This window comes from Cavia porcellus, unplaced genomic scaffold (assembly GCF_034190915.1).
Source record: "Cavia porcellus strain 051 isolate PalLab524CR breed Dunkin Hartley unplaced genomic scaffold, mCavPor4.1 scaffold_16, whole genome shotgun sequence".
In the NCBI taxonomy this organism is placed as follows: Eukaryota; Metazoa; Chordata; class Mammalia; order Rodentia; family Caviidae; genus Cavia; species Cavia porcellus.
The window spans coordinates 49,895,766-49,916,136 of record NW_026947499.1 but is presented as its reverse complement, the minus strand read 5'-3'; the positions used below and the strand labels follow the sequence as shown (position 1 = coordinate 49,916,136).

The window sequence follows — 20,371 nt, the reverse complement described above, 5'->3', positions numbered from 1 at the left end:
GGGAGGTGACTTTTCCACATCACAGGTCCTACGGAGAACGTTGGTTCTCCAAGCTCACATCCAAGTTCATGGATTCACTGACTGTATCACTTTCTTTACTTCCTTATTTGGGTTTTTTGAAACAAGGTGTCCCTATGTAGTTCAGGCTGGCCTTGAAGTCACTGTAGAGTCCAGGCTGGCCTTGAACTTGTGACAATTCTCCTGCGCCAGTCTCCCACTGCTGGGATTTCAGGCATGTGGGACAGTGCCTGGTTTCTGTATCGATTTCTTACTGCTCCCGAAACAAACTGTCATAAATTTAGTGACTTAGAAAAACACAAACTGATTGTCTTACCATTCTGGAAGTCAGAAGGCCTCAAATCAAGGTGTTGGACACCTTGTGTTTCTTCTTGGAGCTTTTAGGGGAGAACTGATTTTCAGCTTACAGAAGGGCTAACTGGTTTGTGGCTGTATCACGCAGACTTCTCATCTTCCACCCTCAAATATTTCTTCTAATTCCTGCCTTTCTCTAACGAGGAAGGACCCTTGGGCTACATTGAGACCATCTGGAAATACACACTACTCTTCCCATCTGAAGATCCTTAACTCAATCATAAATGCAAAGTTCACACTGCCACATAAGGCTACATACAAGTTCTGTGGATTTGGATGTGGGTGTCTTTAGGAGGCCATTATTCAGTCACTATATCCACTTACCCAACTATCTTTAGAACCCTGGGTTATGTTTGCCCATTTCCTTAAATATGCAAAGAAATGGATAGTCCTATCTAATGGTAAAATCATGAAAAAGTAAACTGAAAGGATTTGAAACTCCTGAGGCAAGAGGAAGGGAACAGAAATTGAGAGTATCAAGAGACTTGAATTTTATCTATAGTGTTCTTTTTTTAATTTATAAAGATTTAAGACCAACCTACAAAATATCAACAATTATGAATGACGGGAAATGGTTTGTTGTGTTGTGCTCTATTTTTTCTTTTTAAAAAATTTTATTTAAAGAGAAAAAAGAGTAGAAATAATACAGAATTTCAAAAAAATAAACATTAAGAAATCACTAATTCATAGATTACATAATGTCATCTTAGACATAGTTGTTCAAAATTAAAGCATACAAAGTGGACATTTAATTTTTACAAAATTAAAGCATACAAAGTGGACATTCAAACAGTGAAACTGCAAACAACGATCCAAAAAAATTAATAATATGATTATCTATCTTACACACTTACGCATACATGCAATTACATCTTTTAGAGTACTTTCTTTTCCTCTCTTGTGCTCTATTTTTTTCTAAAAAACATTTAGTCTGCATAGAAAAACTTGAGTTTTGGGAGGCTGGAGAATGCTAGTCTGGCTGGGACACTGGTGCAAGGAACTTAGGTGCTGTCTGTAAAACAGGATCATAGTTATGTCTGAGGCAGACCACATTGCAAAGGCTCCGAACACGTTCATTGATATCCTCTCTGGACCTATGATTCTCTGGGGCCAGGTTACGAGGCGACACAAGGCTGCAGAGGTAAACTGAAGTGAAAACAGAGTCTGCAGGACCAGTCGAGAGCAAACGGGTTGCCGGGGAACTCCCAGCCAGGCTGAGAGGAAGTCACAGCGCGACACCGCCCCCAGGTGGCTGTAGGTAGCCTCAAGCAAAAAGAAAGTGCGAAAATCGAACCTGAACACACACGCGAGCCGGTTGTTAATGCTTTAATATTTAGTCTGTGTGCTGCCGAAGCGAGCACTAAAGCTTAACATTTAGAGACTATTTCTATCTTTTAAATGTCTTAAAATCAATGCTGTAGTTTTTGAAGTCAGTCACGACAGGATTGTGACTACAAAAGCCACAGAGAAAGCCGAGACGCAGGATCTCGCACCGCTAGGCAGAGAGGCATGGCTTGCATAAATAGCTTCAGGCAGGGCTCCCGGCGAGCAAATGCCGCCATTATCGCACTAACAGCCTCCTAACAGCCTCTGAGTAGAGCACTTTAGAGACGGGCGGTAGCGTGGCCGAGTGGTCTAAGGCGCTGGATTTAGGCTCCAGTCATTTCGATGGCGTGGGTTCGAATCCCACCGCTGCCACACCTGGATGGTTTCACTTTTCTAACTTCTTTCAATCTCCTTTGCTTTGAAGCTTTTGTTTTGTCTCGTTTTTTTACACGGAATGTAAAAAAAAAAAAAAAAAAAAAGGAAAAAGGAAGAAACTACAGGGCAATTCACCCACTCAACCCATTACACAAACCTCTCACGCACCAATTTCATTCCTTTAAAACAAAACAACAACAAAAACTAACATTGCACCCTTTTTCCAGGGGAATGCAGCTAAGATACTGCTGAAAATTTCCCAACAGGCTGCTTGAGCCTTTAATTTGCTGCTTCTTTAAGGGCCTGTCTTGGTTACTTTTCTCTGATTGCTGAGACAAAATACCGAACACCCAAAGTTAAAGGAGGAAAAGTTTATTTAGCTCATGGTCTGTGGAGGTTTCAGTCTGTAAGCAGCTGGCTCCAAGGCAGAGTGGCACATGCTAGAAGGCAACAGTTCATGGCAAGTGAAGACAGCAAGAGCTGGAAAACGAAAGGGGCAAAAGGGAGGAGCAGCCTCTTTCCTTCCTTTATATTGTATGCAGGCTAACTGCTCTAGGGAGGGTGTAGCACTCACACCTGTAATCCCAGCGCTGGACTATGAATCAATCTTGAATTCTAGGAACCCACTTTTGAAAGGTTTGCCCTCCCAGGACCTCATGAGGCTTTGGGGGGACACCCAGACATAAACCATAACACAGTCATAGAGAATGGATCTCTTTATCTGTGGAAGACAAAAATTAGAGGTAGAGTGTGGGGGTCCCAGTGGGCCTGGGGCAGCTTCTCCAAATTATCCCTGCTACAGAGCAGTAACCCCACCTCATCTACTCTTTGAAGTTAGACACAAGCCGTTTCCTTGTCAATAAAATGACAATAATAAATTCTATTGTAAGGGTTACCCCAAGACTCAAAAAAGATCATATAGATGAAATCCTTGCAAGGCATCAAGCATTAAATACATAAAAGATTATTACTGATCTTTTAAAAAATATATATACAAACAACAAATATATCTAGCACAAAGAAGCACACTTTTTCCCCCCACTCCTGCTCACTAGACAGGAACATATTCTGTGATGGTTACCAAAGTTGATTAGCCAGCCCTGTGGTTTCTCCTCAGCCATTACCTGTATGCATCGTTTGATACATATACGTGAGCTTATTATACTGCCTTGGTACCCACAGTGCATACCAAGATATAAGGAGGTGCTATGTCTGCGGTGGGCAGGACTGGGTTAAGAAATTCTGTGGTGTTCCCCCTTAAAGATAACAATGATCAGCACTATCCCACATTAACAAACAGAAACAATACTAAGTCATAAAATATGACCAACTAGACTCCTTTTTTCTCATTATAATTGTGTGGGTACTCTTTGGAGACATTTACTTTTTTACAGTTTCTGTTTTCATTCTTTTCTAGTACAAAAGCCAGTGTTTGCTAGGCTGAGTAATCTCCAAAATCATAAACCAGGGACCCACAAAGGCCAAACTGGGCCGGGCAAAAGCCTGAGTCTCTGACGTTTCTTCAAGCTCCAGCTATCAACAGAGATGTGTCTGAAGGCACAAATACACAATACTGGGATGTGGACGGATCAAAAGCAAAGTTACTGAAGTGAGTCTAACTCGAGATTCCAGTAGGATCTCAGGACATGCCCAGAGAAGCCAGGGCAGCAGCGAGAAGAATGCACCGGTGCAAGAAGCAGGAGAAGGAGCAGACGGTGTAAATTCAAAAAAACCTTACCAGCTTGCGTGTACCAGCTCCGAGAGGCTACAGGGGCCTAGCGCCCCAAGAGGCGGAGCTGGGGGGGGGGAAGGCCTCAGAGGGGGCGTGGCCAGGGCCGAATAAAAGGCAGCAACAGGGGCGGGATTGGACCTGAAGGGAGTTGCAAGGCCAGTAGGAAAGAGGAACTAAGGGTGAGCTCAAGAGCAGGAGTGGGGGGCAGGAAGACGGGAGTAACCATACCATCGGAGAATCGGGGGGTGGGGGGGTAGGACTAAGCAGAGGCGGGAGAAGGCCTGCAAGGCGGAGCGTGGTTTGGGGCTGCGACCTGGTTAGTAAGCAGGCCAGACAGAGGGCGTAGCAGGAGACGCCGAGCCAAACTCAAAACCCAAAGGCGGGGCGGGGCGGGGGCGTGACTAGAATTTAGGGGCGGAGCCAGGGCTCCGAGGCGCAGCCAAATTGTGAAGGCGGGGCGGGGCCCCGGGCTTGGCAGGGCAGATCAGAGGCTCTGCACGGCCTCCTGCAGAGGCTGTAGGACTAGAAAGTGCAGGGCCAGGCCGAGCAGGCCGAGAAGCAGCAGTAGCCCGAGCAGCATCCGCAGAAGTGTCCCCGCCTCGGAGCCTCGCGGCTGTCGGCTCGTGGACTGCAGATATCGCTCCACGGAGTCGGCGAAGCTGAACTTGTCCGGCGCATAGCCAAGCTGAGCTCTGGCCTTGGCGATCTGGAAGGTGTGCGTCACGGCCACTGACTGCACCTGCGGGAGAGGGGGGGGGGCAGCCGGGGGCCGGGCTAGCGGGAGGGGTGAGCATCTTCTGCCTCGTTATTTAGGGAAAGGAGAGGACAGAGCTCGCTGCTCCATCTCACAGAGATTTAAAAGAACTCGGCCGCTCAGTCTTGTTTGTGCGATGCCCTCATCAGGGGGCATTTCCTGCTTCCCTTCGCTCACACATCTCCATTTCTGTGGAGGGCGATGCCTCGGGATGACTTTTCTGTATCTCTCCAGGGCCGCTGAATTGACACCGCATGTATATACCTCCTTTTCCCTGAGACGCAAAGGTCCTACCACTGCACGGGTTTAAAGGGTGTGAACCTCGGCGAGGTGGGGTGGCAGCCCTGGGCACGGTACATTCTTGGATATTCGTTAGGAGAAGCTGAATGCCCTGCCTATGGTCTGGGTATGGCTCCCTGGCAAATTATCTCTAAGAATTGGTTTTGGTTTCCTCCCCTTAGCGCTAGACAAACTGCAGTGGGATGGGCCTCAGGCACAGCTTTCAAGCTTCCTGGCTGTTTAAGTGTCCAGAAGAGAGATTTGCTCCAGCGTCTGAGTTGGATTTCTCTGCTACCAGCTAACCTGCGGCCTACTGTGTTCAAGAGTAATGATAGCTATCAGTTACGGAGCACATACTCTGCTTGACCCTGTTAAGTCCTTCATATTTATTACATTATTTTCCCCTGACAGCACCATTTCCTCTTTGCATATTTGGAAATTGAAGATCAGAAGTGTTAGTGACTTGCCCAAGGTCACACAGGAGGGTCACATGCTAGCCTGTGTTCTTCATCCCATGCTGAGGCCTGAAGGAATCTACTCATTTCTTACCCTCTTGTTCCTCAGATGAACACTAGGGGAAAATCTGCTGGCTTCTTGATTCTCCCATAGCACTGAAATAGCCCCTAGGATCAAGCCTTCAGGTCCCTGGTCTTGGATAATTTAGTGGGAAACGGTGAGAGGCCAGTCCTTGTCCATTTTGACCTAGATACTCAATGTAGGGATTTTAGGAATGCAAAAGTAGCTTGTTCTAGCTGAGGTAATATATATATTCACCTATTATTTGGCTTATGTAGATGCTCAATAAATGAATGAATGGCTATAAAATCAACTGAAAGCTGATTGTTGTGCACAGACTGACCAGCAGGGGACGCCTCAGCCACAGTTCAAGAAAACTTGCCTAGCAAACTAAGGATCCTTTTGCCACTGAGCTGAACAAGGAAATCCACAATTCAGCCAAGACGGTCAAGTCCCTGCCTGACCAATTCAGCAGCATGTTAGTGTTATACTAAGATGCTGAAAAATTAAAATAATTGATTAAAAGATAGACAAGTGACTAATCTAATGTCCAGTTCCTCATCATAAAGTGGAGGGCATAATATTTTTGCCTTTCCTAATCTAGCAGGATATCGGAACAAAAGGGTAGACTGGAAAAGGTTTTACAAATGAACCTAGACCCCACTCATTGCTTTACTGTTTATAATCTGCATCAAAACAGTCTCTTTTAAACTGTGTGTGCTAAGCATCACTACTCTGAGAGTACTAGTACTCTATACCACATAGCAGGTGCTTACAACCCAAGGAATCAAACTCAAAACCCCATGCTTGCCAGGCAGGCACTTACACCACTGAGCTAAATCCTCAGCCAGCCTCACTGCTGCATAAGCACAGACTATGAGCCTCCAATCACCAAGCTTTGTGAGTGTGTACACATGTGTGAGTATTGAGGGTTGATTGTGAAGATTGTGGAGCCTGCCTTTGGGAAGCTAAGCTAAGACAACAACCAGGAGGAAGGACGGGCTTGGAGTTGTCACATTTCAGACCCAGGCGACACAGCCTGAGCAAAGCCCAGCAGTTGGGAGGATTCTAAAGGAGCTAAAGGGTTGGGGCCCCCAGGAAGGTCCTGAGACCACAGACACAGGGATGAGAGGGCGGTGGGGTTAAAGGAGGGCAAGCCGGGGAGAGAGAGGTGCAGGAGCCCACTTACCTCACTGCGGGTGAGCAGCAGGGGAACGCTGGCGACAGGCCTCAGGGCCACATGCAGGTGTTCCATCACTGCGGCTGTGGGGAGAGGGGAGTGACCAGGGGTCTCACTTCATGCAAACTTCAGGGAGGCCTCAAGGACAAGCTAACTGGGGGTGTTATTTGCTTTTCTAACTATCCCTCTGAAAAGGTCATTGGACACCTTTAAATAAGCAGCAAATGCTGGGGCGCCTGGTTAGCTGGGGAGTATATCCACAAGCACCATGTTATCACAGTAATAGTAAAGGGCTCTTAAATAAATCTAGCAGATTCAAAGTTATCTTTATAGTCCGTCTTCTCCTATTCTACTATGCTCTCTCAGGAAGGACAGTTTGGAGCAGTGCTTCTTACCCTGGGCTGCATATTGGGCATTTTAAGAAATACTGATGCTTCCCTCCCACCCCCTCCTGCTGGTCCTAATGTCACCGGTCTTGGGGTGTGGCTGAGGCTTATATTTTTCTTTTCTATTTTCAAAGCTCCAGGTGAGGCTACCGTGCAGTCAAGGTGGAGAAACACTGAGCTGCAGCTGCATGCCCGGAATCAGAAATGTATTTACCACCCCTGCAGACAGCCATCCCTGTGGCTGAGAGTCAAGCATGTCAATCATTGCATAGTGGCAGTGTTGTGCATAAGAAGCCATCCGAATGTGTCCTCTAGGGAGCAAGTATAAAAGCCCTTATTTTTTGTGGCAAGGTCCCAATACATTTAAAATACAGAAGATCTGGTCAAAGGTGTGCCGGGAACACAGCCATTGGTGACTTGAGGGCCACCTGTTTACTACACTGATTACGTCATGCCAGATGCCTACTCTGTCCTCCAGCTGGAAGGAGGCCAGGTGCTGAGTGTGAGAACAGAGGACAGCAGCAAGGACCAGGTGGTAGGAGTGGGAGCAGACACTGACTTTCAGGGTGAGGAGGACCATCAAGGGTTAAAATGGGCCTTTGCATGTCCCAAAGCATCCATAACTTCAGGGCAACCTTGGGCGATGGTGCAGCCCCAGGGCCCCTTCTTTTCTTGTCTGGCATGACATCTGCCAGCACGGGAAACAGGGAGCTGCTGTGCCCAGGAAGCCAAGCTGCCTCTCCCACTTTCTCACTGTGGCACCACAGGCAGGTCACTAATGTCTCAGGGTCGTCACCTCCTCATCTTTACAGTGGGCCAATCATATAGCCCTTGCAAGTAGATTAGGGTTTAAAAAGGGACAGAGCAGGGTGGAGCAGCCATGATGCTAAGTTTAGATGCTTGTGCTCCTTCAAGAGCAGGGGAGGGTTTGGCAGTTCTGAGAACTGAGAGCCTCATCTGCCTCACCCTAATCCCAGCCCGGGCTTTAACTAAGGTAAAGCATGTCTGTGTGCATACATGGTACGTGGTGGGCGTTGGTACAGATGTGCCTTCCCTTACCTGTCAGGTAAACCCATGAAGTAGGCACCTGGACCCAGGGCTGGCTGTATCCCAGCTTCTCAAACTGCAAAGGAATGTGGTCCAAGATGAGAACGGATTGTTCGGGGGTTGGTGTGGAAAGGCCACCTGTTCTCTATAACCCACACTGGAAGAGGACTCCTCACTAGCCCACAGGAGCAGACCCAAAGCCAGACCCAAGTCTGCACCTGTCTTGAAATTTACCCTTTGTTCTGGACAACTTGAGGAGAAATTGAGTGTATGGGTGGATTGTAACCTAGGATCATTCACATCATTTGATTATTATTTATATCTGAAGACATTCTCAGGCACTTAAGCCATATCTGATTTTTCTGGAATTGACTTTTCTATGAAAGGGGAAAAAAAGCAGTGTGAGAAGGTGGCAGGAGATGCATGAAAGGCAGGCCGGCATGGAGTGAACTGAGCTCCTCAGTGGCATAAAAGGCAAATCATAACAAGGGTTGGAAGGATGGGGAGAAGCTAGAGCCTCTTCCACTGCAGGGCCCATGAAAATACTGCAGCTTCTTTGAAAGAGTTTGGTAATGCCTTTAAAAATGGTGAAGTGCAAAGGTATCTGCAATCCAACAACCCTTTCAGGTATAAATCTCAGAGAATCAAAAACATGTCCACGCAAATGTTCACTGTGTGCTATTCACAACAACCCAGAACTGGAGAACACAAATTTCCATCATCTGATGAATAGATAAAATAGTAGGTGATATAGCCATACAATGGAATATTTTTGGCAATAAAAAGGAATTAAATACTGACAGGATACATGCCACAACATAGATCAAACTTGAAAACTAAGGGAAAGAAGCCAAACACACAAGGTCACACACTGTAAAGTTTCCCTTTGTAGGAAATGTCAAGAATAAGAAAATCTACAGAGACAGAAAGGTTTATGGTAGCTTAGGGTTGGGGTTACTGGCTGCCAACAGGTACAAATGTGTTTTATTTTTTGGTTGGACAATGCTGAATAAACTAAAAATCACTGCCATGTATGCTTAAAGTGGTGAATTGCATGGTTTGTGAGTTACATCTTCGTAAACCTGTGATTTAAAACAAACCAAAACTTCTATGGGGCACCAGAGCTGAGAGGACAAAGACTCTCTTTTTGTACCGGGAATTGAACCCATGACTTCACATTTGCCTTGCAGGCACAGTGCCTCTGAGCTACATCCCTGGCCCAAAGATTCTCTTTTACTGGCTTCATCAGGCTGGCTTGGCCTCTCTCTGGACCGGGACTTTGAGGAGGGAATGTGTGAGCTGGAGGATGAGGCCTGCAGCCCAGGTCAAGGTAGGCTGGCCTCCAGGAGGAGTCTGTGGGGACCAAGAGAGGAGCCTCAGGGCTGAACACCTTCCTTTGTGCTTTGGGCACCTTCTAGAGCAAGCAATGGATGTAGCTCAGTGGTAGAGCACTTGCTTAGCAACATTTATTTAGCATATGCAAGACCTCGAGTTCTCTCCCTAACTTAGCAAAGAAAAACAACGAAACAACAGCAAAAACCTCAGGCAGCAGAGGCTGACACAAATCAGGAAGCAGGTCCTTCTAATGCGACATCTTCTGATTGTTTTGGAAGTAGAGAAGGATGAGTGGGGGAGAAGACAGGATTCCAGACTCTCACTGTGAGAGGGTTGGTGTCCAGACACCTACCAGTGGGGCCATCCACTCAAAGAGGTTGACACTTTCTCCATCGTTGATGTAGTACGCCTGCCCACTCTGAAGGGGGTACAAGGGATGAGGGACGGTGAGAGGACTGCTCGCCAGCCTGACCCCACCCCTCTGATGGTTCTAACCCCCCCCCCCCATTCTCTTGAGTAGGCCACAGGCCCAGGGCCAGGCCATTTAGGTCACAAAACTGACAAGCTTTGTGACCCAGATGAAGTCAGTCAAGCTTTCTGTGCCTCAGTTTCTTTATCTGAGAAATGGGAAGATAATAATGGACTCTCCCTTGGGCTGATATATAGTATTTGGTAGCTATTATCTTGGAATAAACACGTGAACCTTGCAAAGTCACTGTAAAGAGCTAATGATGCTTTACAAAGATGCCTCCACCCTTACCCCCGGGTCCCTGGGCTGACAATCCTGCCAGCCACCTGAAAGGAAGAAAGAAACTTGGTGTTGGAGCTAGCACTCCCCTAGAGATGGGGCAGCTGGCCTGCGTCATGGGAGACTCACAGCGACGTAGCCCTTGGCTGCAGTGAGGGCCTCGGCCGCCAGCACATGTGCCTGCACCAGATTGCGCACATGGACCCAGTTCATCCTTGTCCTTCGGTCCCCAAATCGGAACATGAACAGCCGCTTCTTGATGTGGCTCTGGTGAAGGGAAGGGGGGCAATGAATGCAGATCGAAGGCAGGGATGGCTGTGCACCCCCCTCAGCACGCTCACGGCTCCGGGCCAGACCTCTGCCTCCACCTGGTATATCTGAAGCCTCCCACCACCTCCACTTGGCCGTCTGACACTTCCACTTTTCCACCTTTGCTCACACGCCACACACAACCCATCTGAAAACCCACTTGGCTCCTCTGTGTGGACTGCCACCCTCATCTCTCACCTGGGTGCTGCAGGGTCACCCTAACTGCTCCCTACCCGTCACCCTCAACCCCTGCCATCTAAACTCTGCACAGCCAAGGGGACACTTTAATCCTAAGTCAGAGTCCAGGTCTCTGCTCAGCTTGGGACATTCCACCCTGCCATGTCCGACCCTGGCCCAGAAGGCCCCAGTCACTCTGTGACTTTATCTCCCACTGACACCCCTCATGCGTACACTCTGCCACAGCCACTCGGCTATCTACCGTTCCTAGACCACCCCATCTGCCAGTGAACCTTGTAACTCAACATATCTATTCTCTACTATCCATTTCTTCCAGGGAGAGTAGAAGCCCAGCGAGGCAGGAATCCCCTGGTGGTTCACTGACCTGTCCTAAAACCCAGAACCATCCTGAGCACATAGTTAAGAGTTCAATAAGTATCTGTCATGTGAATAAATGGAAGACCTTATCTGAGAACTTGGCCAAATTTAAAAATTAAAAAAAAAATAGAGAGGAAGCCCTAGCAGAAGAATATTCTTAAACTGCAAACCAGAGCATCCCTCCCCAATAACTTGCCATGGCTGCCTATGACCTTGTGCTTCCCAATCAGGTTCAGCCACAGGGCCCTCCTGGTGTTTGCTACACTAAGAACTTTTTTATTTTTAGTTTGTGCCCAAGCTGTGTCCCCTACTTGGCCTATCCCGTCTATCACCCCAGTTCCCCCATGAACCCCTTATTCTTGCTCCAAACGTCACAGGCACCCACTTCCTTCAGGAAGCCCTCTGCCCTCCCATGCTAGGCCTCCCTCTCCTCTCCCTCTGTACTGCCTCACCACCCTGGAGCTGAGGCTGCGCATTTGTCTCCATGACTAGGATGCGGGAAGTGTGAGGGCAGGGCCTACGGCTCATGTAACTATATTCCCAGCATCTTGGTTTTTTTTAGAAAAGGTTTTCTGGAGACCTTTGTATTACAAGAGCCCCCAGCCCTCAGGGAGCCCACATGTAAATGGAGGTGATAGATTTTGTCTCCTTGGGGTCACAGCTTGCTTTCCCCTCACCATTTTAGGCCTGGCGGCCCACACTGGGAACTCAGGTCTTGGTAGGCCTGATGGGTCCATGACTTGGAGTGATGGCTCCAAGAATCAAGGATCCTAGGCTCAGGAAACTCTGCCTGCAGACCAGTGCAGTCCCCCATGGGCTGATTGATGTGCATGTGGGTCTGGTTCCCTCTACCTCAGGTCCCAGAAGGTTGGGACTACCATACCGCAACTCGGGGTAGGTGTTTCTGCTCTTCAGGGCCGTAAATCCCTGGTGGCCGGAGGACACAGGTTCGAAGAGTTCCTCCTCCTAAGACACAAGGTGAGTAGTCAGGGGCTGGGAGAGGAGCAGCCTAGCAGGGAGAGGGAGCACAAGGCCATCCTCGTTTTCTGGCCCTTACTGGGCATGGAAAGCCCAGTGTAGCTCATCCACTGCTGCTAGCCCCCCACCTTCCTTTGGGGAACTCCTCCCTTACTGCACAAGGTTGGGGGGTTGGTACTGAGATGGAGGCCATGGGATGCTTTCACCCAGGAGTGACTCTAAGCATCACTGAGACCAGGACCCAGAATCCTAGGAGTGGTTCACCTAAGGAGACTGGTCATCTGCTCCACGTCCCTCGGGCTGCCCTAACCCTGGTGGTCGTTATTTCTGGAAATCTGTTTTCCAGAAGCTATGCCACATCCTTCTCATATGAGTTCCATTTCCCAAGAAATAAGCCAGGGCCGGTGTCTCCAAGTTACAATAGAACACTCAGACTACTACATCCCTCCACACCCTCACTCTTCAATGAAGCCCAGAGTAGTGGATGAAATGGTGCCTCGTATTCCCAATATGTCCATATTCCAGACCCTGTGAATATTGACCTTATTGGAAAACCCTTCTTCTTGGCTGTATTAAGGAGCTCAAGATGAGATCATCCAGCTGGGTCTTAAATCCAGTGACAAGTGTCCTTGTAATGGACTCGCAGAAGAGACAGAGAAGAGAGATCACGTGAAGATGGAGGCAGAGAAAGCAGGTCTGCAGGCACAAGCCAAAAGCTGGAAGATACAAGGAAGAACCCCAGCCCCTCCTTCATAGGGAAGCAGCCCAGGAGATCTCAAAGTCAGGCTTTTGGCTCCCAAGTGCAAAGTGAAGACATTTCTATTGTTTTAAGCTGCCACAGGATACACTCAGAGACACAGACAAACAACTGGACTCTGCAAGCAGGCCTCAGGAGCTCTATTTGGTGTTCCTAGCGAGAGGGACTATACTAGGACCAGCATGGGTCACAGGGAGTAGAAATCACCCCGAATGACCGTGCTGGACTCCTGGAAGACAGGTATCGGGTGAGCAATTCAGAAAACAGCCTGCATCTAAGTTCAAGTTCTAGGTCTCTGGAGCACGGTGGAGGGAGATCAGGTTGCAACCTAGAGAGGCTGGTGGGGCACTAGGCAGCCACGTCACAGAGGGGTTGGGCCCAGGGTATCCATGACTGTCCTGACCATGGAAAGCTGGGGATGCTCATATAAATAATTCTCAGCCAGAGGATTAGGTGTCTAGCACACAGGCTGTGGTCTGGCCTGGCAAAGGAGGCTCCTGATAGAGAAGGGAATTCACAAGGTCAGAACCCTGGGAAAATACAACTGGATGCTCCCGCTGGGACCAAGGGTCAAGACCTGACTGAGCCAGGGTGATGGGGGAGAAGGAAAGGGATATTTTCAGGGAAAGAGCCCATACCCAGGAACCTGTTTTTCCATACCTATAGCACAGTACAGTGGTTGAGACCTAGGTTCTGGTGTTAGACTCCCCTGTGGTTCAAAACCCATCTCTGCCACCTAATAGCTATCACACTGAGTTAAGTCAGTTAATTACTCTCAGTTTTCTCTCCTGTAGACTAGGACTTATAATTTTACACATTCTTCTTCTCCACATCCACTTGGCTCCCAAAGCCTGATAGTGACTTTCAGAAAGCCAATAGTGGTAAGTTAGATAGCAAGGAATTTCTCTGGATAAATTTAGCGTCTGAGTTAAGAAGGCAAAGATACCTGAGATGCTTATTTCATAGGGATGCTGTGAAGAATGAAAGTCTTTTGCATAAATTAGCATGCTGAATTGGGCCTGGCATGAAGTAAGCACTCAATAAATGTGGATTACTTCTCTATAATCGCAAAAGATAATGCAGTAAGAAGTTGAGGCCATTTTTTTCTGGAAACTTCTGGAAAGTTCCCTGGCTTGTATAGCCCTTCCAAAGAACTACACTTTGTCCATATTGATATTGCTCTGTTCTTTTCTTTAAGGAGGACCCTAAAACTGGACCCACCCTCCTGAGAAAGAAGAGGGGGCTGCACCATGAGGAACATCAGGGCAGAGACGGGCCTGTTCTTGCTGGCTGCATCCCTGGCCGGTGAAAAACTTAGCAGGTGTTCAGTGTTTCCAGTGATGAACGGCTAAGGGCCCAGAGAACTGTCCCTTAAAAGGAGGTTGGGCCTCAGAAGCTTGTTGGCTAAAAACTACAATCACCATATATTTGGAGGGGGGCAGGCAGTTTGCTGCGAGGTGGGCCCCATGCTGCTTACCTGGGAGAGGTGTCCCGTTAGCCATCAGGGTCAACTGGTCAGCGATGGCTTTGGTTCGGGAGTAGTGGTCCATGTGCTATGGAAGACAGGGAGAACAGCACCACCAGCGAGGGGTCAGCAGTGCTGTGGACCACACTGGCCCATCCCAGCCTGGCCTGGGACTACACCTTCCCCTCAGATCATGTATGTGTGGATTCTAGGGACTCCTGCTGCAATACAGCTAAGTCGTGAGCCTCACAGTCCCTCTCTCCCTCTGGGTGGAAGGACAGGGTATTTCCTTGCATAGGCACAGCAGCAGAGGGGCACTGGGATCCAACAGAAAGATGACTAGGGCAGTCCCCAGTGCCTGTCCTGAGAGGCTGATGCTGGACCTACTGTCCTCATGGTGTTTTCACACGCGGTACCTCATTCCCTGCTCTCCACAACCTGCCTGGCAAGGTGTTATCATGCCCAGATGATGAAACAGAGCTTCAGAGAGATGAAGTAACTTGGGGTCACCAGGGTCACCAGGGTCACCAGGTCAAAAGGGGCCGGTAGAGGTTCAAGTCAAGTCTGTCTGATTTGAAAGCCCCTCCAGGCATGACAAGATGAAATGGAAGTAGGCTGGTGCCACCCAGTTTTGGTGGTCCATTCCTGCTGGGACTCACCCTGAACTGTGAGACAGACGCTGGAACTCCCCATGCCTACCCTTTAGGCTGTGGGTCCAAGGCCTGCTGGCCATGCCCACCTCTCGTGGAAGCAGGTACCTTGTCCAGTGGGAAGTATGGCACGGAGTCCTCATCACCCTGCTCTATGGGCTTCCCGCCAAATGCCACATTGACAGTGCTGGTGTAGACGAGCCTCGGAACCCGCCGACGGATGCAGCCTGCAGTGACAGGAACTCACAGCAACACGCACACATTGCATGCACAGATGCATTCACAAAGGGCTGAGTGTGAGCTGAAAGTCAGCTGAAGAGATGCAAAGTTCTCCAGCCTCCAACACACATCCCAGCCCTCCAGGATGCACCCAGAATCTAGAGCTTCTAGGCAGGGGAGCAGATGACCCCTTAACTTGGGATGTGGGATGAGTCTCTGTCCCATGGATCCCTGGGAACCAAGCTCCAGTGTGGCTTTGGCTCCTGAGCTATCCCTCCAGGGACAGGCCAGAAGAAAGTCCCACTCAGTGGGGACAGAGGAAACAGGCAATCTAGAATCAAAGAGAAAAGCAGCACAGGACAAGCCAGGGCACAGAGAGGCCAGAGAGGCCTTCATTTGGATGCATCAGATGCTAGCGTTCTGTGCCTCTACGCCCTGAATGCCCACTTCACTCCCTGCCTCCCCAGTCACACTGAGGCCACCCTGACAAGTCAGTGCAGGACCTGGGCAGCTCCACACTCAGGAGGGACACACTGCCCACAGGTCCTCAGCTGGGGCAGGCATGGCCAGGGCAGGAGGGTCCCACCTCTGTGCCCCACCTCCTCGCAGGAGCTGGCCTGTGGCAGGAGGGAGAGAAGGAGGACACACACAGCCAGTCACAGGTCACACTGGGCACCTACCATCGATCACTCGTTTGGTGCCTCCGACATTTATAGACTCAATCTGTTCTTTTTGCAGCTAAAAGACAAGATGGAGGTGGGAAGTCTTGATGCTGTCTCCTGCCTTGTTGCTGAGGACAGAGGCTGGACACAGGGTTGAGCAGGGCAGGGGACTGGCAAGATGTCCAGCTCAGCGGTAGGGATCCCAAGAAGCCCACTGGTGGTGAGGGTTCCCAGCTCTGCCCTCAGATGCCTTGTCGGTAAAGTGAGGCCTGACCTCGGATGGTCAGCAGGATTACAGAAGATGCCTGGGGACTTAGAACAGGGCTCTGTACAGAAGTGGGACCCAAAACTTGTTGACCCATTCTCCTGTTCTCAAAGTTTCAGTTTTCTTCATCTTGCAAGATGGACGCAGTAAAATTGTGGAACACTCTGGTGAGGGGACTGGGGTGTAAAAATCCAGAATGACCAGTCTGCATGATAGCAGCTGTGTGCTAAGCACGTGTAAGAGCATTATGATCCTGACCTCATTCAACCCTGCAACATCACTAAGAGGTGGCTGTTTATTTATTTATTTAATGCTGGGGACTGAACTCAGGGCGTTCACGTCCCCAGCTATGTGGGGGCTATGTCCCCAGCCTTTTTAAAATTTTCTATTTTGAGACAGGGTCTTGCTAAGTCATTAAGTTGCTTGGTCTGGTTCAAACTTGAAATCTTCCTGCTCAGCTTCCCAACATGCTAGGGTTACAGGCATGTGCATGCCTGGATTTTATGTTTATTTTTTAAACTATATTTGTTCTCATTGTAGTGTTTTTTTTATTTAGTACGTAATATGGCTATATATAGGTTAAAAACAATTGAATCAATGGCTGGGGATTTAGCTCAGTGGCATAAGTGCCTGCCTTGCAAGCACATGGTTGTGAGTTTGATCCCCGGTACCGATTAAAAAAAATTTTTTTAAAAAAGAGAAAAAAACCAGTTGAAACAATGAGAGTTATGTGTGAAGAGGAAATTTCCATCCCACTCCTACTTCCATCTTCCTTTTCCCTCCACAGAGACAACTACTGTCAACAGTATGTTTTTAGAGATAATGTTTTCTTTTTACTATCAGCACAGGGCTGCAGGTATAGTTCAGTGGTAAAGTGCATGCTTAGCTTGTACAGGGCCCTGAGTTCCATCTCCAGCACTAAAAAGAAAAAAGAAAGAAACACAAACCAGCACATAGGCCTATATAGTACAGTATGTAAGAAATTATGCCCTTTTTCTTCAAATAAAAACAAAAAAAAGTTCTGCACACCAAACACGGTTTGGTACCTTGGAGATTGTTGTTATCAACATGTGTTGATTCACTCAATTTATTCAAACAGTCCCTATGTGATGGATACTTAAGTTACTTTTGGTGATTTGTCATTCAAAAATGATGCCATAAGTATACAAATCAGTAGAATTTCTTTGTTTGTTTGTTTTTTTCTTTGTTTCTTTCTTTCTTTCTTCCTCGATCTTTTTGAGACAGGGTCTCCCTATGCAGTTCTGGCTGGCCTTAAACTCACTTTGTAGCTCAGGTTGGTCTGAAACTCACAGTGATCCTCTTGCCTCAGCCTCCCACGTGCTGCAATTACAAGCATGCACCACTACACCTGGCTTTCTTCTTCTTTAAAGCAATTACTGAAGACTGAACCCAGGACTTTGGACTAAGCTCTATCTCTAACCCATTTTTCCATTTTCTAAATTTTGAGACAAGTTAAATTACCCAAGCCAGGCTCCAACTTCTGATGCCCCCTGCCTCAGCCTCCCAAAGTGCAGGGATTAAAGTTCTGCACAGCTACATCCAGCTAATCACCATAATTTCTGAGTCAAAGGTTTCTGTGTTTTGATGTGATACGGTCATACTGTTCTGCGAAATGTCTGGGATGTAAGTAGTAATACTGTTCTCACTTTTCAGATAGGAATGAGAGGCTCAGTGCAGTTAACTTGCCCTAGATTGTAACAGGTAGAAAGTGGTGGAACTGATATTTGGTGCCACAGTTGCAGACTTCAGGCTAACAGTAGTCCAAATCCTCCCTGGAGGAGAAGAGCAACAAGGAATTCCTGGGCACGATGGACAGAGCCATGACGTGAACCCGGTGCTCCCTAACTACAAGTGTGAATGTGAAAGCCTCACCTTCTCAGCACCAGACATCCCATAGGAGGCCACATGGAAGACACAGTCCACCCCTTCCAAGGCTCGGTACAGAGCTTCTTCATCCCGGACATCAGCCTGAAACAGAGAATGTAGAGACGGGGATAGGAGAGTCAGGTTCAAAGTGAACTGTGATAGTAACTCTGCACCTTGCCCAACCCAAGCAGGTGTAAGGTCAAAAAGACCAGTGGGTGCAACTGTCTTTGGAACCCACTCATCAAGCTCTCCAGGTCCCAAGGTAGCGCTGGGTGATTCATGTATACTATTTCATCAACTTTCCACGAGAGCCTTGGAAAGCAGATATTACCATGATTCCCTTTCTGTGGGTGAGGATCCCAAGGCTTAGGGATGTAGCGCCTGTGACCATGCCAGCCCCCAGGCCGGAGGTACAGAAGTCTGGCTCCATACCCCGTGACTGTGGACTCCACCACTGGTTTCTTACAAGACACTGTCCCCTGCCCATCACCGCCAGCCTCTGCACCTGGATGAATTCAGTCCCTGGGGACAGTTCCCACTGGGGTCTTCGGAGGTCAAGCAGGATGACAGAAGTGCCGCTCTTGGCCAGGCTGGAACCCAGACTAAAGCCCAGATAGCCTCCTCCTCCTGTCACCAGAACCTTCTGTCTGGGGACCTGTGTAGTTTTGGCTTGTGTCTTCTGCTGCAGTGATGGTGCTGACGTTGATGATTCACTGAGCTGAGGACCAGATCCCGAGCCCCTTCTGGTCCCAGGCCCTACTCCTGGCCCAGGTACTGACCCGGCCCCTGGCCCATGTAAGGGGGCACCTCCTGGATCAGCTATTGTCCCTGCTGCTGGTCCAGATAATGGAGTGGCTCCTAGACTGGATACTGATCTGACGCCTGGTCCAGGTGGTAGAGTAGCACCAGGCCCTGAGACAGCACCAGCTTCTGGTCCAGACCCCAAAACATCACTGGGCCCTGGCCCTGGCCCTGGCCCTGACCTTAGGCCAGAGCCTGGACCTAAGACCCCTCCCCAAGCTTGGCAGACAGGGCAGCTCTTCCCGCCCTGGCCTGCAGCTTTGCAGATCTCTGGTGAGGAGCCTGTGGGGTTGGGCTTCATCCTCTACAGAGCCATGCAGACCAGAAACTGTCCACCTGTGAGAAGAAAAAGAAGAAAGGATATTTACAAGTTGTCTCAAGTCACAGAGATTATCAAACTCCTAGGACTGAAGGGAATTTAGAGGACCACTTAGGAGGACTTAGGGCCTCTGAAGGTCCACTTAGAGGACCTCTAAGCTCCCAGTGGACTTGATCCTTTTGGAGCCTCCAGAACCCCCACAGTAAGCCAGGTGCGCAGGGGCACACCTGTTATCACTGTACTCTGGGAGGCTGAAGCAAGAAGATCACAAGGTTGAGACAGAGTTTTGCTAAGGCACTAAAGTGTCCAAGTCAGCTTTGAACCCACAATCTTCCTTTCTCTGCTTCCAAAACACTGGTTTACAGGTGAGCACCAACATAGGAGGGGGCAAGGACCTTGAGACTCTCACTGCACAGCTGCAATATGGGCCTAAACTACCCCGGCTGCTCTGTCCACCTCACAGGGTAGTCTAAGAGATGCCAGGGAGTGTTACAAACTAGAACACCAGCTGCACGAGGGTTTTGTTGGCCAGTGGTGTCCTCAGCACCTAGGACAGTGCCTGGGTCGCGGTAGCTGCTGAAAGAACAAAATCACTAGGATTTGTTCCGTGTCAGGAATACAGGGCTGAGCCCGGAGTCCCTGCTAAGCCTGGCAGTCCCCGGGGCAGTACCCATCATCCAGAGGTGGAAACCGAGGCACAGAAAGCATTAGCGGACCACGATGGATGTTACCATCAATGGCTCAGCCCGAATCCAGGTCCTCAGGAGCCCCAAAGCTGGGTTTGGTGAGAGGCAGGATGGTTTAGGGCTCGACACCCGGCGCTTTGGCCTCGGGGTGGCAGGAAGGAGCCGAGACCCCCCGCGGAAGGCAGCAGGGCCAGCTCGCGCGGGCCGGGTGAGTAGTACCCGTGCTCCGTAGCCCTCCGTCCTTGGCCGGCCCCGCGCCCCCGGCCCCGCACCTGGCTGCGCCCACCTGCTGGCTGCGCCCACCTGCTGGCTGCGCCCACCTGCTGGCTGCGCCCACCTGCTGGCTCTGCCCACCTGGCCCGGGCTCCCGCGAAGCTGCCTGCTCCTCGCGCCGCGCGGGTCTCGGCGCCAAGCCGGGCGCAGGCTGGGCCTCGGCCACCCCGGCTCCAGGAGAGGCGGGGCTGCTGTCCGGCCCGCCCACGTGCTCGGCCCGCCCCCGCCGCCCCGCCGGTAGCCCCCGGGAGGCGGGACGGCAGGCGCTCCTGGTGGGGAAAACGCGAAGGCGCTGCGGGTCAGGCGCTGTCCAGCTCGCGGCGTCTCTCGGAGCCCAGGGAAACGGCGTCTCTTCCTCCGCCTTTCCGCCATCATTCTCCCACAGGGACCTCTTTGCATCTGTCAGTTCAAGCTTTCACCCATTCATCGGTCCATCTTTTCTTCAGTCTGTGGTTCCACCTATCCATTCCCCTTCTCTCCTCCCCACCCCTCCAC

The 20,371-nt window shown here is 49.6% G+C and overlaps 1 protein-coding gene, 1 long non-coding RNA gene and 1 other non-coding gene across 3 annotated transcripts; 2 read left to right on the top strand and 1 right to left on the bottom strand.

Annotated features, from left to right (window-relative positions):
• Positions 1-862: 862 nt before the first annotated feature.
• Sdr42e2 (short chain dehydrogenase/reductase family 42E, member 2) lies at positions 863-20,345 on the bottom strand. The gene is made up of 12 exons (XM_063226647.1): positions 19,958-20,345; positions 18,303-18,934; positions 17,804-17,899; positions 15,664-15,721; positions 14,873-14,991; positions 14,127-14,202; positions 11,798-11,880; positions 10,180-10,317; positions 9,655-9,720; positions 7,980-8,043; positions 6,544-6,617; positions 863-4,544 (listed from the first exon to the last, which is right to left on the bottom strand). Exons 2-12 carry the CDS (start codon positions 18,897-18,899, stop codon positions 4,290-4,292), a joined length of 1,626 nt encoding a protein of 541 aa, XP_063082717.1. The 5' UTR covers positions 18,900-18,934; positions 19,958-20,345; the 3' UTR covers positions 863-4,289.
• Positions 1,989-2,070, top strand: Trnal-uag (transfer RNA leucine (anticodon UAG)). Its single transcript has one exon. It is a non-coding gene; the product is annotated as a tRNA-Leu (tRNA).
• LOC134470735 (uncharacterized) lies at positions 4,380-5,678 on the top strand. The gene is made up of 2 exons (XR_010039874.1): positions 4,380-4,518; positions 5,021-5,678. It is a non-coding gene; the product is annotated as an uncharacterized LOC134470735 (long non-coding RNA).
• Positions 20,346-20,371: the final 26 nt, after the last annotated feature.

What these genes read in the sequence shown, in the direction of transcription:
- Sdr42e2 (XM_063226647.1), bottom strand. Translation starts at nt 18,899, where the DNA reads ATGAAGCCCAACCCCACAGGCTCCTCACCAGAGATCTGCAAAGCTGCA. An exon ending in CAGGGACTGAATTCATCCAG is followed by an intron (nt 17,900 to 18,302) that starts GTGCAGAGGCTG and finishes TCTCTGTTTCAG; the next exon opens with GCTGATGTCCGGGATGAAGA. An exon ending in TTGAGTGGATGGCCCCACTG is followed by an intron (nt 8,044 to 9,654) that starts GTAGGTGTCTGG and finishes ATTCCTTTGCAG; the next exon opens with TTTGAGAAGCTGGGATACAG.